At 36.7% G+C, this 19,773-nt stretch overlaps 1 protein-coding gene across 2 annotated transcripts in view; it reads left to right on the top strand.

The window, feature by feature from the left end:
* The window catches only part of WDR7 (WD repeat domain 7), a gene marked incomplete at both ends in the record, with an annotated part of 323,548 nt that overhangs the window by 120,620 nt on the left and 183,155 nt on the right, over window positions 1-19,773 (top strand). For both annotated transcript variants that reach the window (XM_080714515.1, XM_080714514.1), the window contains one exon: window positions 13,454-13,567. In XM_080714515.1, the coding sequence (XP_080570641.1) occupies window positions 13,454-13,567 (114 nt within the window). The remainder of the gene's footprint in view (window positions 1-13,453; window positions 13,568-19,773) is intronic.

The following is a 19,773-nucleotide window of genomic DNA, read 5'->3' as shown; positions in this document are numbered from 1 at the left end:
ATCTGGGTTCTAGGTACGCTTTTCTTACTAGGTCTTCACTGTTTTTGGTCGTCTCAGAGGACAGAACTGGCAAACATATCTATAATTATTTCTGTGTGTGTATGTGTGTGTGTGTGTGTGCACACACATGGATGTGTGATATAAATAAACCTGAGCTCATACTAATTTATTTATTTATGTATTTATTTATGTATTTACTTATTTATTTGCAGTACTGGGGATGGAACCCAGGGGCATTCTACCTCTGAGCTACACCCCCAGCCCTATTTTATATTCTGTATTTTGAAACAGGGTCTCACTAAGTTGCAGAAGAGCTCACTAAGTAGCTGAGGCTGGCTGCGAACCGCGATCCTCCTGTCTCAGCCTCCCAAGTACTAGGATTATAAGCATATGCCACCACGCCTGGCGATATTTCCTGTCACAGAATTAATTCTAGTCTTTTATTTTTTCTCTTATTTGTATTTGTTTCCCTGAATATAAGAAACCTGCCATTATTTACCATGGATTTACTTATTTTTTCAGCTTAGTAGACATAAATAGTAACTTAGAATTGCCAACCCATGACCTGTGAAAAAGCAATTTACCTCCTAAAGTATTTGTGGACAGTTTTTTACTTGTGCTTTTTTTGTGTGTGTGTGTGTACATACACTACAGTGTTGATGAACACCTAGGTTAGCTGCGTAGCTTGGGCATTGCAAATTGTGTTGCTATGAATATGCCTTCATACTCTTCAGTGGGGTTCTAGCATATATTTGTAATTAGATTTTTTTTTTTGGTAGTTCAATTCATTTGTCAAGAGTCTGCAGTTAATTTTGGGCCCCCCTAGCATTTTAGTTAATTATTATTTTCTTAAGTATACACTCAGTAAAGTTAATTCTTTGTGGTATATTGGTCTTCAGGCTTTGACAAATGGATAGTCGGGTATCTACCACCACAGGGCATTTTGAACGCCCTACAGATTTGCTTATATAGTCCCTTTGTAATCAGCCTCCCTTCCTTTTTGATCCCTGGCAACCACTAACCTATTTTCCATTCTGTTTCTACCTTTTTCAAAATTCTACATAAATGGAATCATGTAAAATATAGCTTTGGGGATTTGGCTTCTTACACTTAGCAAAATATATTCAATATTCATCTATATTAGTTCATAGATGAGTAGTTCATTGTGTGTTTGTGTGTGTGTGTGTGTGTGTGTGTGTGTGTGTGTGTGTGTGTTTGATACTAGGGATTAAGCCCAGAGGCATCTACTACTGAGCTACACCCTCAGCCCTATTTTATTTTTCTGAAAGAGTGTCTTGCCTGGTGGCTAAGGCTGGCCTCAAACCTGTGTTCTTCCTATCTCAGCCTCCCAAGTACTGGGAGTAAAGCTGTGTGTGTGTGTGTGTGTGTGTGTGTGTGTGTGTGTGTTCATATTTGAAAGCAACATGCTTTGCATTGACAGAGTAACATAAATTGTTTCTTTGAAATGTAAATATTCTGGTTTTATATTTTGAGGTGGAGCTTCGTGTGGCTTACATATGAGCAGGTGTCATAAGATGTCTTGATGTAGCATAAAAGGGAGGGAAATTATGCCTAATAAATTTTAAAAAGTCATATGGAAATTGGTTCATGAAATAGAGAAAAAATATGAATGTTGAAGGGAATACTTCCTGGGGAAAATTAAGTATCAATAAACAAAAAATTATAATAAAGCAATGGTAGGAGATCAAACTCTCTGCCTTCATAATTATTTTCACACAGCTTGTAGATCTACTCAAACTATATTCCTAAATTATACTGGTGGGCTTTTTGCTTGGTTTTGTTTTAATTTGGTGCTGAGGATTGAACCCAGAGGCGTTCTTCCTCTGAGCTACACCTCCAGCCCTTTTTATTTTGGAATAGGCTCTTCCTACGTTGCTGAGGCTGGCCTCGAACCGGCAATCCTCCCGTTTACACTTCCCAAGTCCTGGGATTACAGGTGCACACCACCATGTGCAATGTCTATACTGATGGCAAAATGAAAAATGATTGGGTTATTCTTACTACTCCCCAAATCTTGGTCATGGAAATTCCTGTGTGCTGTCTTTGCTTAGCCACTGACTTGGAGCGCTGTGATTACCTCTGCCAGCTCTTCTTCACTCTGGAGGCTGGTGTCTGCCTGAAGAATAGAAGCATGTTCCTTCCCTGCTGTGGAATTTCCATTGGCACCCATTTCTTGTTGTCTTGCCTTTGGGGCTCTGACATCCAATATCATCTGAGTCTCATATCCCACTTCTCCCCACACGTGTTGTGTCCTGCTACCGAGTTCTACAGATACATCCGGGACACTGAGCATATTGTCTTTACTTCCTGGAATTTCCTGCACTTAGTGTCATTTCATCAGACATGTTAATGTATTCATCATGTATTAATTAATGTATTTATTAATCATTCATTAATGTATCTCATCATCCTTCAAGACCTACTTCAGCTCTTCTCATAAAATTGTCCTTGATATATTCTCTTCTTTGCTGTATCCTCAGGATTCATTGATTATTTCAGATGTAAAATATATTTTCATATAAATATATTTATTTTTCACATGGCTATTAGTTTCTCTAGTGTGTGAAAATCTTGAGTTACTTCCCCTTTTTTTGTGTGTGTATGCTACTGGGGATTAAACCTAGAGGCATTCTATCTCTGAGCTATACCCCCAGCCCTACTTATTTTTCATTTTGAAACAGGATCCAGCAGGTCAGGAGCGTCCGGCTAAGTGGCTGAGACTGGCCTGAACCCACATCCTCCTTTTTATCCCCTTTGCTTAACAAAACCATTGTCCTCACCTAGGGCTCCAAGAAGTGTGGGTTTAAAGTCATTGGCTTCAATTGCTACCTTCATTCTGGAGTCTTTCCAGGTTATTTTCCCCATTGCTATAGGACAGAATTTTTTGAAAACATAAATCAAATTATGTTGCATTTCTTTCATGACGCCCTGGGCCTCAGCTCCCATTGAGCTTGAGGGAAGCTTGGACTCTGCCTTTCACTTTTTGTCTCGTCCAGCACAGGGTTCGTTGCATAGTCGCTGGTGTGCTGTGTGTAGCTGGGGGTGCCAGGCATGTTTGTGATAATGGGAGCATTTGCACAGATACCTATTCCCATGCTTTATTCCTGTCTCTAATGCCAGCCTCTGTCTCATCCAGATCTGGCCTATTCAACAGAACAACCCAAACCTCAGCATCTTTTCTGTGATACTAGGAATTAAACCCAGGGGCCTCCTACCTCTCAGCTATACCCCCAGCCCTACTTTTCACTTTTGAACCGGAGCCTCATTGACTTGCTGAGGCTGGCTTTGAACCTGCCATCCTCCTATCTCAGCCTCCCAAGTATTAGGATTACAGCTGTGCAGTACCTTGCCTCACTGCATCCCTATTTTTTAAACCATCACCTTCAGCAGCCTTCATCTAGTTCCTTTTCTTTGACTTCCATAGCAATTTAGAAGTATCTAGCCGGGCGTGGTGGCGCACGCTTGTAATCCCAGCACTTGGGAGGCTGAGACAGGAGGATCACCGTTCGCAAAGAGCCTCAGCTATTTAGTGAGGCCCTCCGCAACACAGTGAGACCCTGTTTCAAAATATAGAATAAAAAATAGGGCTGGGGGGTGGGTATAGTAGAATGCTCCTGGGGTTCCATCCCCAGTACTGCCCAAAAAAAAAAAAAAAATTAAGAAGTATCTAAATATAAACATACTGAGTATGCTGGGTTTAAAATTATTTTTATTTTTTGTCATGCTAGAGATTGAACCCAGGTGTGTTCTTTCACTGAATTACACACCCAGCCTTATTTATTTACTTATTTTTAAAATTAATTTTGAGAGAGGGTCTTGCTAATTTCCATGGCTGGCTTCACACCTGTCATTCTCAGGACTCATCGTCCCAAGTATTTGGATTCTAGGTGTGTATCGCAGACCTGCTTATTATAGTGTTTTTGTTACCACTTGTTGGAGTAACTTCTTTCTAGGTAATGCTAGCAAGGACAGTCAAATAAATAAATAAATAAATAAATAAATAAATAAATAAATAAATATGAAGTTTCAAATATACCTTCTGATGCGGGAGAACATACTTTGCACAGTTTTGAGATACATAATTCTGCTTATAATTGGGCTTTGTAAGTCATCCAGAGATGATTTACAAAGAGATAAATCCAGAGATACTGTAATGCGACAGCTCGTCAAGACAGCTTCACTTTGTTTTCTAACACTTTGTAGGTTGAATAGTATAAATCCTTATTTCATTTGTATCTTCTGAAACCAGAATCAAGTCAGCTCGTGGGCTGCACATCAAACAGAAGTCTCTGAAAATGTCTTTGCAGTGAATTAGACTCATTAGGTGTGATTTTTAGCATAGATCATTTTCAAGATTTTTTGGGGGAAACGGGAGTAGTAAAGCTTCATACATTAATATTCTATTGAGATGGTCCACTACCTGTGGTTTCTATTCCTTGTGTATTTTTCAGCAAATGTGTTCATTTTGCTGCTTTTAGGGTTGTTTATAAATCATATTTCTTATGAGAGCCGTTTTCTAAAGAAAACACACCAAATACTAGTGAAGAAAAAATGGATTTTATTTAAAAAAACAAACATCAATTCTCATGCTACCAAATAATTATTATAATCTTATTCAGGCGCGAAGACACTTTGCTTATTTTTAATCATATCTTTATTTCTCCACTGCCTTTAATATACGAACTTGTTTCTGACTAATTGAAATGATCTTTATTCTGCACAAAGGATAAATACCCCCAGCTTTTCTAGCAGGAAGTCTTCTCCGTAAGACAGCACATAGAGCGTTATGTTTTATATTTTTGATGTTCTACAGGAGGAAAAGTGGACGCTGTGTCTTTAATGGAAAGCAAAAGGTTATCTTTCTATGGCCTTTGTGTGTATGTGCTGATGTGGATGTAGGCAGCAGACAGGCAATGTGTGCAGAGAGACGAGGGAACCGGCTGCGGATCGATAGCAGTGGTGCGAAGTGAATTAATGTGAGGTGGGCCGTCTGTCTGTCATAGGGTTGTGGGGAGCGTGGGGCGGGGTTGGTTAGTCACTGCACAGAGCTCTTCCAATAAATCCCAGCCTTCTGCCTGAAAGGAAACGAGATATTCACGTACTCCCTTCCTACTGTCGGATTTTACTTCATTCAAAGTAAATGCTCATATCAAATTATTGCCTCCAGTGTACTTTAATTGGACCACTGGAAAACCGCCGTTGTGAGAAGCCGATGAAATAAAAATACCTGCAATTCTTTTGGCTCTGTTTTTCAATCTCAGTGAAAATCTATATTACTAGGAGAATGAGAAATATAATTTTTATGTCTTGTGGATTTTTGGTTCTTAGTCCCAACAATATTATTATTCCCATCTAATCTTCAGTGAAATCACTGTGATGAACCAAAGTAGTTTTATATTCCAATATTAGGTAAAGTGTAGGATTTTAAATTTTACTACATTAAAATCAGTATTTTATCCCTGCTTTTCACTTTAATCACATGGTACTGTAGAAGTCTCCCGAGTTCGCATTATCATTACTCATACTGTTAGTCTGTTGAGAAAATTCTTTATGAAGGTAATATGTAAGCCCGCGAAAGGTAGGAATTTTTGAATAAGATACTTGAATAGAGTTTTATACTATTAACTTTGAAAGCTGTGCCTCTATATTCACATTTTAAAAAACTGTTCTAAAGTGGTTAGAAATATACTATAAAAATGGATAGTTTTTATGTGCATAGGTCTCTGACAGTGCAACAGGACCTAAATATTTAGAAATCTCTATGGTACGAATATCCCGAAATAGCCGTCCCTGTCTCTCCTCCCCCGCCGCAGGCCGCACCCTTCTGCTTCTGTTTACTGCCCTGTCCAGACTTGCTGAGAACAGTTTTCTGTTCCATTTAGCTTCTCCCGCTTTCCTCCAGATTCACGGTATAGAATCCTTCTATCGAGGCCTATTATCTGGCATAATAAGCATTCAATTTTTATTTTGTGAAATCTGGATTTGGGGACTCCCATTTTTTTAAGTATCTAACATCACCCTGTTAATAGTATCTTTTTTTTTATTATGTCTCTTACCATCCTTCTCTATTATATATTTTTTATTGTATCAACCCCCAAATACGGGTACTGTTATTTTCTAGTACGTTTATATAATTTGTATGGTATATTATCCAATTTCATAGGATTGAAGATATTCTAATTTTATTCCATGCAGGCTGTATATATTGAAGTTGTATAAGATATTCACCACTGGCAAATATTTTGGGAGCTCCTCGGGAATAAATCATTTTTCCGTGGTTTAATAATTCTTCTTAGCTGTAATTTAACAAATAAGCTCACTTACAGCAGGTACATAAAATAGCTAAGTATCATCATATAATTAATTGACATTTATGGTGTTGATTGTGACAATGCAAGAAACTGAAGTTTCTATATAAGAGTCTTCTAAAGAGTCTTTTTTTAAAATTCCCAGGAATATGTCATCTTCCTTGATACTAGAAAGTGAGAAAAAAAATGTTTATGCTTTGAAAAAATTAGGCTTTTTATACCAGGCATAACGTAGTTTTTTTCTTGCCTGTGTTTCACTGAGATCATCTTCAGTTCTCTTTGTGACGGTGATGGAGTACCTTCCAGCTTGTCTTTTCATTTTCTCAATGAGGTCACTGCAGACTAGAAGTTTGTTTTTTGTTTCTTTGTTTTTTTTTTTGTAGTGAAGTCCAGTTTGCTGTTTCTCCTTCTATGGATCCTGCTTTTAGTGACAATCTGACAATCTAATCAAGTCTCAAAGATTTACTTGTAATTGTTTTTCTAAAAGTTTTATAAATCTCTATTTTTAAACAAAAGATGGAAAAAAATTAGGCTTTGTTTTTGGGTCTGTGACTTGTTTTGAGTTAAATTTTATATACAATGTGCACTGTGGTTTGAATGTGATTTTTCCTTGAAGGTTCCTGTATTGGAACCTTGTTTTCCACTATGGTAATATTAAGTGGTGGTGGGACCTTTAAGAGGTGGGGCCTAACGGGAGGTTACTAGGTCACTGAGGATGTGCCTTTGGAAGGATTAACTAGTTCTCATGGGTCCTCAAACTTGTCCTGGCATCCTGTCCCACCATGTGATCTCTCCTTGCATGTGCGTCATCTGCCATGAGGTTCTCACCAGAGCTAAGCCAGTGCTGGCACCATGCCCTTGTTCTTCCAGAACCGTGAGCCAAATAAACCTCCTTTCTTTATAAAATACCTACCTTAGGGTGTTCATTATAGCAACAGAAAGACGAACAAGGTGAAGGTTAATTTTTTTGGCCTATCGATGCCCAGTTGCTCTAGTTCCTGTTATGAAGAGATCATTTTTTTCCCTCTTTTTTGCACCTGTCTAAAATAGTCAAGCATACCCTGTGTGTTTATTTGTGGGGTTTGAGTTCTATAAAATTAACCTACATGTTTATCCTTCTGCCAAAGCCACATAATTTTAATAGCTTCAATTTATAGAGTAAAATCTTAGATTCAGGGGATTGGCTTTTTCCTTTTTTCTTTTATTCTATTGGTGCTTTTTAATCATACACTGATGAAGTTCAGGGTGGTAGAGGCATACACGCATACAGCGCTTACTTAGCTGCCCCCAGTTCCCGTGTTCCCTCTCCCTCCCTCCTCCCCTGCTCAGCACAGTGGTTGGCTTTGATCAGTTTGCGTATGTACAGCATGTCCATGGAGGTGTTTCCCTCTCCTCCTCCCATCCTCTCATTTAAGTTTCTTCTCTACTTTTTATCTCATTTAATATATACATACATACATACATACATACATACATACACATATACATATATATATATATATATATATATATATATATATATATATATATTCTATCCATTTCTCTAAAAATGACATAATTTTGTTCTTCTTTATGGCCAAATAAAATTTCATTGTGTACATATCCCATTGTTTTGTAATCCAGTCATCTGTTGATGGACATCTTGGCTGGTTCCACAGTTTAGCAACTGTGAATTATTTAGCTCTAAACATAGATATACATGCATTACGCTGGCAGTTTGGTTTCCATTCTTTTGGGTAGCTGCACAGGAGCGGTATAGCTGGGCCATATGTAAGTTCACTCCCCTTTTTCTTGGGATCCTCCACACTGTTTTTCAAAGTGGTTGCACTAGTTTGCAATCCTAGCAACAATGTATTACTTACTTACATTACTTGGTATTACTTACCAACAATGTTCTTACTTCTCCAAATCTTTGCCAGCATTTTTTGTTTGTGTTTTTAATGATATTAATTGTAATTGGGGTTAAAAGAAATCTCAGGGTAGTTTTGATTTGCATCTCTCTGATTGCTAATGATATTAAGAAGGAAATCAAAGGAGTACAAATAGGAAAAGAAAAACTGAAACTATCTTTATTTGCAAATGACATAATATTATACTTAGAAGACCCAACAAACTCAACCAAAAGGCTTTTAGAACTGATTAAAAAATTCAGCAGTGTCTAGACACAAAAATCAATCTTAAAAATTTCAGAAGCTTTTCTATTTGCCAACCATAAACTCACTGAAAAAGAAATCCAGAAACCATTCCCACTCATGATAACCCCTCCAAACAAAATTTTTTTTCCTAAATAATCTGAAATAAACCCAACCAAGAAGGTAAAAGACCTCTAAAGCAAAAATTATAAAACATTGAAAAAATAAATTGAAGAAGATCTTAGAAGATGGAAGGATCAGCCATGCTCTTGGATAGGCAGAATAAATATCATCAACATGGCTATTCTTCCAAAAATGATCTACAGATTCAATGAATACCATTAAATTACCAAGGTCATTCTTCACAGATAGAAAAACCAGTCCTTAATTTTATATGGAACAACAAAAACCCTCAGAATCACCAAAGTAGTTTTCAGCAATAAGAACCATGCGGAGGTATCACAATACCTGACTTCAAAATATAATACAGAGATATAATAATAAAAGCAGCATGGTATTGGCACAGAAACAGAGACATAGACCAATGGAGCAGAAAAGAAGACTCAGAACAAATCTACGCAGTTATAGCCAATTGATTTTTGACAGAGGGGCCCAAATCGTGCATTGGATAAAAAGACAGCCTCTTCAACAAACAGTGTTGGCAAAACTGCTTATCTATATATGCAGAGAAATGGAAATAAACCCCACTTTCTCCTCACCCTGCACAAGAGTCAATTCAAGATGGATCAAAGACCTGCAAATTAGGCCAGAGACCTTTCAGCTACTCGAGGAGAGGATAGGGCCAACACTTCAACACATAGCCATGGGTAAAATCTTCCTCAACATGGTCCCAAAGGCACAAGAAGTTAAAATGAGGATCAATACTTGGGATTGCACTAAACTGAAGAGCTTCTGTGCAGCAAAGGAAACTATCGAGAACTACGGCAGAGGGCCGACAGAATGGGAGATTTTTTGCAACTCCTCTGAGAGAGGACTAATATCTAGAATATGCAGACAATTCAAGAAACTTGCCTCCAAAAAACACAAATAACCCAATCAAAAATTGAGCATGTGAACTAAACAGACTCACCACAAAAGAAAAAATACAAATGGCAAAATAATGCATAAAAAATTTCAACATCATTAGCAATTAGACTGACTTTTTTTCTACTTTATTCTTTTTTAAAATTGATTTATTCTAGTTCCTTTGTCTTTCCATATAGTTTTAGAGTAGCATTGTCTTTATCATTAAAAGGTATTGCTGGAATTTCAGTAGAATTTCATTAAGCCTGTTTATTATTCTATGGAGAATTAACATGTTTACTACATTCAGTATTTTAGTCCATGAATATGGTAAATCTTTCTCTTTTGTTTGCTTAGATCTTTCTTTCATCAGTGTTTTGTATTTTGTGGTCAGCATTCAAGTCCTCTGTATGTTTGTAAGATTTAAATATAACATTTTAGTTTTTTGAACAATTATTAATTTTTTTTATGTTGCTGTAGTTCTTTTTTTTTTCTTTTATTTTTTTAATTGGTGCACTGTATTCATACATCATAGTGGGATACAAACTTTTGTAGACATACATGCACACATCGCCCAGTCAGCCCCCACCCGATCCCCACCCCATTCTCTCCCCATCCCTCCTTCCCATGCTTGGCTTAGTGATTGACATCTAGTATTATAGCAATTTATCAAAAATTAAAAATGATAATCTCACATAACAGTTTCATTTGTCTGATACCAAGCTTTTGATGACTTAAAGATAACATTTCAATATTTCTTTTTGCTTTCTTTCTTACCAGAGAATCTATTTTTTCTATTTTTTAGGTGAAACTATCATATATTTATATATTTATTTTTCAGGAAAAAAATCTATCCTAATATGGAATATGGACTCTAGGTACCCACAACGATCTTGAAAAAGAACAAGGCTAGAAGATATATATTTTCTGATTTCAAACCATATAAAGCTACAATAATTGAAACAGTGTAGTACTATTCTAAAGGCAGATATATAAACCATTGGAGTTAAATAAAAGCCTAGAGCTAAATTCTTCCCTATATTGTCAAGTTATTTTTGACAAGGTTTCCACGAACATTTGGTGGTGGAAATAATAATCTTTTAACTAAATATTGTTGAAAAACAATACTTACATGGAAAAGAATAAAATTGGACCCTTACCTAATCCCATATACAAATATTAACTCAAAATAGATAAAAGACCTAAATATAAATCTTAAGACTATAAACTTTTAGGAGAAAATCTGGGTCATAAAACCTCACAACATTGAAATTGGCAGTGATTTCTTGGTTATGATTTCAATGGCACAGGCAAAAGAAGAGTATACAAACTCCCTAAAAAATAAAAAACATATTGTATATCCAAAGACAATGTAATTTTTAAAAATTTAAATGTCCATTTCTTCATTACTAGCATATTTTAATTGTGTGTTCTGTAGCTTTGATGAATTCACTTGTCAGTATCTATTAGCTTTTTAATTTTTTTGTTATATAGACGTATAGATAAGGGCATAGTAGTCATGATTCTTCAAGAAAAGAGAACCAATATAATGGATGGAAGGATGGATGGATGGATGGATGGATGGGTGATGGATAGTAACTGAATGGATGGAGGGATAGACACTCACACCTACAGATGGGTAGATACACGAGAGGATATTTATTAGGCAGTTGGCCTGTACAACTGTGGGGGCTGAGATGGCTCTTTATAGGCCATGTGCTCTTAAGTTAGAGAACCAGGGAAGCTGTGTTGCATGAAACCCAGCTCGGTTCTAAGAGTCTTCACTACCTACCTCAGTATCTGCATCCAGTTACACTGACACCTAAAATTAGCCATCAGGACAATATTAACTTTTTCAAACTGTGTATGTTTTGGGATTTTTCTTGTTTTGTTACATTGAGTAGAACTTCAGCCCTATTTTTTAAAAATAGCAAAGGTAGTTATTTATTGTGTCATTCCTTACTTTAGGGTGAAAGCATTTGGACTTCATCTTTAAGTATAAATGTTAACTGTAGGTTTTTTTTTTTTTTTTTTTTTTTTTTGGTGATGGTGGTGGTACTGGGGATCCTGGAAACCCTTCTGTCTGCAAACCACGATCCTCCCATCTCAGCCTCCCGAATGCTGAGATTACAAGCGTGCACCACCACACCTGGACTTTTAAGAGCATTTCTGAATAAACAAGTGATAACACTGAAATGATGCATTCTGTTCTCTATATAAGGTCGTTACGTTTGGCACTGCCTGCTGGTAGGTCTAGTTCTGGACCATTTTGTGGTGGTTAATGACCAAGAGTCTTCTTCTGTTGATGATTTGGTAAACCTGAGAAAGCAGTGTTAAATTTTACATAGATAGGTTTAAGTTAATAAAGCTTATAAGAAAACTATTTATAGTTATTTATTTTTAAAACATGTATGAATCTAGGTAGGCAAACATTAAAATACCACTTAAGAATGGATTAGAAGGTTCAACTCTTAAAATAACTTTTAGTATTGGGATTTTTAAAACATATCTTGATTGACTAACACTTGTTGATAAACATGAAAATTATTCATATACTATACTATCCAGTGACAAATTAGAAACAAGGCAGGTGCAAATTGATAACAAAATGTCATCAAAACCAGAAAGATGAAGCTGGTTGTGTTGGCACATACTTATAATCCCAATACTTAAGAGGCTCAGACAGTAGGATCACAGGTTCGAAGCCAGCCTCAACAATTTAGTGAGGTCCTTCGCAACTTAGTGAGTCTATGTTTCCAAATAAGATATAAATTTGGGCTGGGGGTTTAGCTTGGAGGTAGAATGCCTCTGGGTTCAACCCCCAAACCCCCCCCACCACAAAATACAAACAAACAACAACAACAAAAAAAAAACTAGAAAGTTGCGTATATAAGCTAAAGATATATGGACCAGCAAGTTCCCAGTTCATTTGCAGAAAATGAACTTTTAGCCCCTAATATCTTTGATCTATCCACCTTCAATTGTTTCTTTCAGTGTGGTAACTATTTGACCTTATCTGTAATTCCTTTACAGATATATATATATATATATATATATTTTTTTTTTTTTTTTGGTGGTACTGGGGTTCCCGGAAACCCTTCTACCTCCGGGCTATACTCCCATACCTATTTTATACTTTTTTAAATTTAGAAACAGGGTCTCTTAAGCCAGTGAGGCTGGGTCCAAACCAGCAGCGCGATCCTCCTGTCTCCGCCTCCCAAGTGCGGGGATTACAAGCATGCGCCACCACGCCCGGCTATATTATATTCTTTTAGGATCATATATTTCAGGTCTCTTATTTGCATTCAGGACACAAATCCCTATTTCATCATCCTGCTTCCTACCTAACCCCCAGCTCATAAACAAACTCATAGCAGAGAGAAGTCAACTTTACTTTGGAAGTTTCTCACTCTTTGTTACACAATTGTGACTAAATTAACTATAACGAAAACATTTGATGAACAGAATCCAGTAAAAATGTAATTTACCTGAGACAGGAAAATCTTGATTCATGGAGAGCCTCAGCTACTTAGTGAGGCCATGCACCTTAGTGAGACCTTATTTCAAAATAAAGAATAAAAACAAATAGGGTTGGAGGTGTAGCTAAAAGGTAGAATGCCCCTGGATTCCATCCCCAATACGCTTCTCAAAAATAATATAATTTACTTCAGAGTCCTCTTTCAATTTTTCCCAGATCAAAATAATATAATTTACTTCAGAGTCCTCTTTCAATTTTTCCCAGATCTTAGTTAAAAGCAAAGATAATACATACTCGTGTGCATTCTATACATACAAGTGAATGGAGCACACGTAAATGTCTTGTTCACTGATTTCTACCCTTTCCTTTTGGGTGAATATATTGTATTATTCTAATGTGCTGTATTTTCATCCAAGTAAAAGCCTTAAAAGTTTTGTCCACTTTTTGTTTATTTATTTTTAATGAGACCTTGTGATTTCGATTTGTTTTAGCTGGAGTCTCAGCAGAGGCTATGCAGACGATCACAGCTGCACCTGACACTTCTGGGGCCGAAGCCAAAGTCCAGGAAGAAGAGCAGGACGTTGGGGAGGACGACATTACCTCCGGTGAGCGCAGGCGTCATCAGCGCGCTTTGGGTGGGCTGCACTCAGTACCTCAGACCGTTCTCTAGGTTATGTATGTCGGGACTAGGTACTTTCATAGAAAAGATGGAAGTATCTGCTGATGGTAAATGTAGCTTCATGAGACTCTTTAGGGGCCCTTTTGATTTTGAAGTGAAAAGAAGCAGGACTGTTTATGTGGCTCAGGTTTGCTCATTGTCTTTAATGATGAACCTGCTAGCTGTGCGCTTGGTTTCTGAAGACCCTTTAAATTAGATTCTGGACCATTACAAAAGCTGGTGAAATGTAGAGGAATGGTTTCACCCATGAGGTTATGAAAAATTTTGCAATTATAAGATAACCTAAAGAAACTGAAGGCGTAATAGCAGTATTTACCATATAGGCTTATGGAAACTATATAGACATATGGAAACTTACCATTACTATATAGGCTTATGGAAACTATATAAGCATATAGAAACTTACCATTACTCTTTATACCTATACAGTTGAATTCAATGCTGCTTTTGAAATTTATTTACCCTATGTGGGTTTGGGGCATTCCTATCTGTATTATCTGTCACGCAACTAGGCTTATGTAAAAATTGTAGGAAACTCATTCTTGATGTACGTTTAGCCTATCTTTTTTTTTTTTTTTAAACGGTACTTTGGATTGAACCTAGGGGCATTCTACCTCCGAGGACTACATCCCCAGGACTATTTTTTATTCTTTAATTTGAACAGATTCTCACTAAGTTGCAGCAGTCCTTACCAAATAGCTGAGGCTGGCCGGACATCTGCAGTCCTCATGTCTCAGCCTCCCAAGTATTGAGATTACAAGCTTGTGCCGTTACATCCAGCAAAAACCAGTTTTAATTACTGAATCTATATTCAGTCAGCTCAGTTTCTTTGAATAAACAGAGGGCGAAAACAGGCTGTATAATTAGCTTTATTGGTATTAATAATGCTAAATTTTTTTGGGTATAGATTAAAATTTAAGATCTGACTAAAATCTATAATTATTGTTAAGTAACAAATATTAACATACTACTACTAATGACAATAATAAATTTGAATCATGCTCAGAGAAAAAAACAGTAAAGGTTTCACAAAAAACTGGAGAGAGGGAAAAATTGGTAAAAAGAGATATCGTTTTCTTTTTTTTTCATTGAAAGCTCTGTGTATGAGGATTTTTTTGAGTTATATAACTGCTATTATATTGGTGCATTGTATTCATACATCATAGTGGGATAAAAACTTTTGTAGACATACATGCACACATCGCCCAGTCAGCCCCCACCCGATCCCCGCCCCATTCTCTCCCCATCCTTCCCTCCCATGCTTGGCTTAGTGGTTGACGTCTAGTATTATAGCAATTTATCCAAAATTAAAAATGATAATCTCTCATAACAGTTTCATTTGTCTGATACCAAGCTTTTGATGACTTAAAGATAACATTTCAATATTTCTTTTTGCTTTCTTTCTTACCAGAGGATATTTTTTTCTATTTTTTTAGGTGAAACTATCATATATTTATAAATTTGTTTTTCAGAAAAAAAAAATCTATCCTAATATGGAATATGGACTCTAGATACCCAAAATGATCTTGAAAAAGAACAAAGCTAGAAGATATATATTTTCTGATTTCAAACCATATAAAGCTATAATAATTGAAACAGTGTAGTACTATTCTAAAGGCAGATATATAAACCATTGGAGTTAAATAAAAGCCTAGAGCTAAATTCTTCCCTATATTGTCAAGTTATTTTTGACAAGGTTTCCACGAACATTTGGTGGTAGAAATAATAATCTTTTAACTAAATATTGTTGAAAAATAATAATTACATGGAAAAAAATAAAATTGGACCCTTACCTAATCCCATATACAAATATTAACTCAAAATAGATAAAAGACCTAAATATAAATCTTAAGACTATAAACTTTTAGGAGAAAATCTGGGTCATAAAACCTCACAACACTGAAATTGGCAGTGATTTCTTGGATATGATTTCAATGGCACAGGCAACAGAAGAGTATACAAACTCCCTAAAAAATAAAAAAGATATTGTATATCCAAAGACAATATAAACAGAGTTAAAAGTTACTAATAGAATGGGATAAAATATTTCCAAATGCTGTATCTGAAGGTATATTAATATTCCAACTAGAAATCCTAAAAATTAGCAACAATAAAAGCAAACAATACCATTTAGAGATAGGTAAAAGACTAACATAAATAATGAATCTCCACAGATAACCAATCTTAGTTGTCTGTTGGATGGAAAATCTTGTTTCTCTGGTTCTGGTGTGTGTTACCTATTTCTTCTTTGTAGTTAATCTCTTTGAGTATTTTCTCTAGTGCTGGTTTTGAAGACATAAATTCCTTCAGTTTCTTTTTGTCATGGAAGCTTCTTATTTCTCCATCTAATTTGATAGAAAGTTTTGCTGGGTAGAAAATTTTTGGCTGAAAGTTGTTTTCTTTCAGAGTTTGGAATATGTTAGTCCAAGCCCTTCTGGCTCTCATGACTTGGTTTGGGAAATCTGGAGTGATTCTAATTGGTTTGCCTCTGAATGTCACTTGGCCCTTTGTTTGTGTTGCCTTTAAGATTCTCTGCTTGGCTTCCACATTGGTAATTTTGACAATTATGTGGCGTGGGGATCCTCTTCTCCGATCCTGTCTAAAGGGAGTTCTATAAGTTTCCTGGACCTGTGTATTGACTTCTTGCTCTATGTTTGGAAAATTTTCTGCTATTACTTCCTTGAAGAGATTGTTGATCCCTTTGGTTTCACTTTCTTTTCCCTCCTCTATTCCAATTATTCTTAGGTTAGCTCTCTTAAAATGGGCCCATATTTCTTCAATGTCAGATTCCTGCTGTCGGATATTTTTTTCTAGATTAGAAACTATGCGTTCATTTTTGGAATGATCATCTTCTAAGAGCGAGATTCTGTTCTCCATGTGGTCTAATCGGTTGTTTGTGCTTTGAATTGAGGCCTTTACTTCATTAATTGCATCCTTTATCTCTTTTTGGCTCTCTGTGAGTTCTTTTCGAAGCACCTCTATTATTTCTACAGTTATTTTCCTGATTTGATCTTCTAGAAATCTCTGATTTTCTGTTTTATCGGGTTCTGATGTTGTGGGGTTGTGGGCATTCATTGCTCCAGTATTATTCCTCTTTCCCATGATTTTGGAAGTTTGTGCCTTCTCTGGGTTTTTCCCTTGGGTCACTATGACTTCACTTAAGGTGTTCTGGATCTCAAGTCAGTAGTATCTCAGACCTCACTACTCCTTTACTGGGTTGTATCACAGAGTCTCCGACCCAGAGAGTCGATAGAGGCTGCTTTAGACTTTGGGGGGTGCCAGGTTGCACGTTCTCCTATGGTGTGATATCTCTGTCACCACCACTCCCCCACTGGGTCAAGTCCCAGGGAGTACAGTACTGGGATTTCTCCTCTGTGGCCCGCAATTTGACTCACTGTTCTTGAGTACGCAGATGGAGCTGTACTGGACTTGGTGAATTCGCTGCTGCTGCCGCCGGTGGCAATATGGCGCTGCTGCCATGCCCTCGGCCGTGAGGCTGGCTTATTTCTTCTTGGTTTTGAGTTCCACTCTGAATCTCTGCAGCGTGTGCTGAGCTCAGCCACTGGGAGCTTTAGATGCTCCCTGCGCCGAGGAATCCTGCCTGGCTGTTCCGCAGCGGCTCACCTCGGCTTGCTGTAGCCGTCCGGTGAACTCGCCGCTGCTGCCGGCAGTATGGCGCTGCTGCCGCGTCCTCGGGCGTGAGGCCGGTGTATCTCCTCTGTGGCTCTGAGCTCTGTTCTCAGTCCGCTTTCTCTCTGGAGCCTGGTGATTTTTTTGTTTCTCTGGTGATGGTGTTTTCTGGCTATGAAAGGCGCTGATTTTGTGGTAATGGAAATTGGTTGTTAGTGGGGCTCTTAAGCCGAGGATTTTTTTTTTACTGTTACCAAGTGAATGTATTAAACTTTTCTTTTTCCACTACAAAGTTGTGGGAGTTTAGTGATTTCCTTTGAAAAGGTACAAAGTCTAAACTAAAAAACCTTTAGCCTTGTGTGAGTGCTGCAAATAAGTAGTGCCTAAATTAGGAGGCATCTGAATTTTAGTAAAAATGCTGATTGACTACCACCACCAAGTATGCATGTAGTATATTTGGATCCAGTACATAAAAAGCTTTAAAAGCTTTGGTCCAATGAGGCATGGTGGTGCATGCTTGTAATCCCAGTGTTTGGGAGGCTGATATAAGATGACTGCAAATTTGAGACTAGCCTCAAAACTCAGCGAGACCCTGTTTAAAAATTTTAAAATGAATAAAATTGGAATGAGGTTGTAGCTTCCGTACCACTTAAAAAAAAAACTTGGTTAACTTTTCATTTTCAAATGAGAACTTGTTATGGTGGTTATTACTTCTTACCTTTTAGTCCTTTTTAATAAAAGTTCTTGGATTGAAAAATATCATCCAATTTAAACAAAAATGATTTTAAGGAACCTCTCACCTTTCTGAAATAATTTTGTGCTTCAGAGTTATAGAATTTTTTCTAGTAATTGCTAAGTGAAATCTATTTTGATTTGCAGATGTTTCTAAACTAAGATACTTTTTATTTCTTCTTTCTAAAGTTTTATACTAGTATATATTTTGCTATTTTAAAGACTTTGTACTCTATAAAAATAGTTGTTTAATTCATTGTAAAAATAAAGAATTTGCCTTCACAGTGGTAGAACAATTCAATTTGTATTCTGGAATAAAAGCCCAATTTTTGAACCATCTATTAAGCATGACTTGCCAGCACACTGAGATTTTGAACTGTGCACTACAAATTCGTGCAGTGGCCTTAGAGCTCATGACTATGCTCCTATTTTATTGTGGCCCAACATCAAGAAGCTTAAAAATGGAGGTCTAGTTTGGAGAGCTAATTAATGCTGCATGCACTGTATTTTAATCTTTAAAAAATTTGGTTAAATGTGTGATGAATGGCTTTTGTCAGTTGATTTATTCATCTCATGAGTATGAAAACAAGACTTCCGCTATCTAAAAAGGGCTTCCTTAGCATGTTGTGAAAGTAACGTGGATGCTGTAGTCTGCAGACCATCCGGGCTACCTTTAGATTGTGTGACTTGATTAAGCTGTGGTATAGATTTTTGTGAAGGTTTAGAAGAAAAGCGTATTTCTTTTTATTGACTAGAATCCTATATAAATTGCCTTATGGAAAATATGGTAGACACACGGAGAAAAACCTGTTAAGCACAATAATCTTATTGTGGGATACCCAGCATTTTAAAGTACCAGTACTGCAAAAAGAGAAAACTGGCCAGCTTAGCCATAACCTTTGGAAAATCTAATTAATTTTTCAGTCACTGAAAAGGAATGGTCCTAACACTTACCCATAAAATAGCTGGAAATTCTATTATGACAGATATTTACCTTTATTTTGATCGCATTCTTATGTGGAAGCAGTATTTTAGCTGATGTGTAAAGCTATATTAATTTTCTTTTTGCAGCAATCTGGGACTTAATTTTTAGAAACAATCTCACCAAGATAATCGCTAAAATATGGGACGTAATCTAGTGCTTTTTACTGAAAGCAGAATGGTATATCTTAGAGTTTTCTCTGGCGTGAGAATGAATGAGGTATGGACGTCGTCTTAGGAGACTTACATCTGAGCCCAGCACTCTTTGTTAGCTTTTGCCTTACAAAAGTAAAGAAGCCTGGTTAAAGCACGTAAGTGTTGGCTGTGATCAATTGGAACTAATTAAATTTATTTGAAATGAAGAGTCTTAACTGGGAAAGAACAGCTGGAAAAACTGGGAGGGAAAAAATTGAATCTTGATTGAGACGATTTAAACCTTCACCCTGTCATTTAAAAAATATGCCGCAGTTTCTTTCTGTCTCTCTCTTTTTAAAGCTAATATCTATTGATCGGCTCTACGAAGTAATGCCAGTGTGCCTTGGTCAACACACACGCTCAGATTTACTTAGCATTCTGTCTTAAGGCTCATCACATTCTTTCCTATACCCACATGTCTTAAATTATATATCACCGCCATTTTAGGCATTTTGGTGGATTAATACTGTTTCTACGTAGAAAAATACTAAGAACCTATTCCACATATTTTATATCGTACAGTGTGCATGGGAAAGGAGCTTTCTTTTTTAAAAGAATTGTTTCAGATTTTGCAACACTCCATATATTTAAATC

Source organism: Muscardinus avellanarius, assembly GCF_963383645.1.
Source record: "Muscardinus avellanarius genome assembly, chromosome: 17".
Classification (NCBI taxonomy): Eukaryota; Metazoa; Chordata; class Mammalia; order Rodentia; family Gliridae; genus Muscardinus; species Muscardinus avellanarius.
Note: the sequence above shows the minus strand (reverse complement) of the source record. Positions and strands in the feature narration are given on the sequence as shown.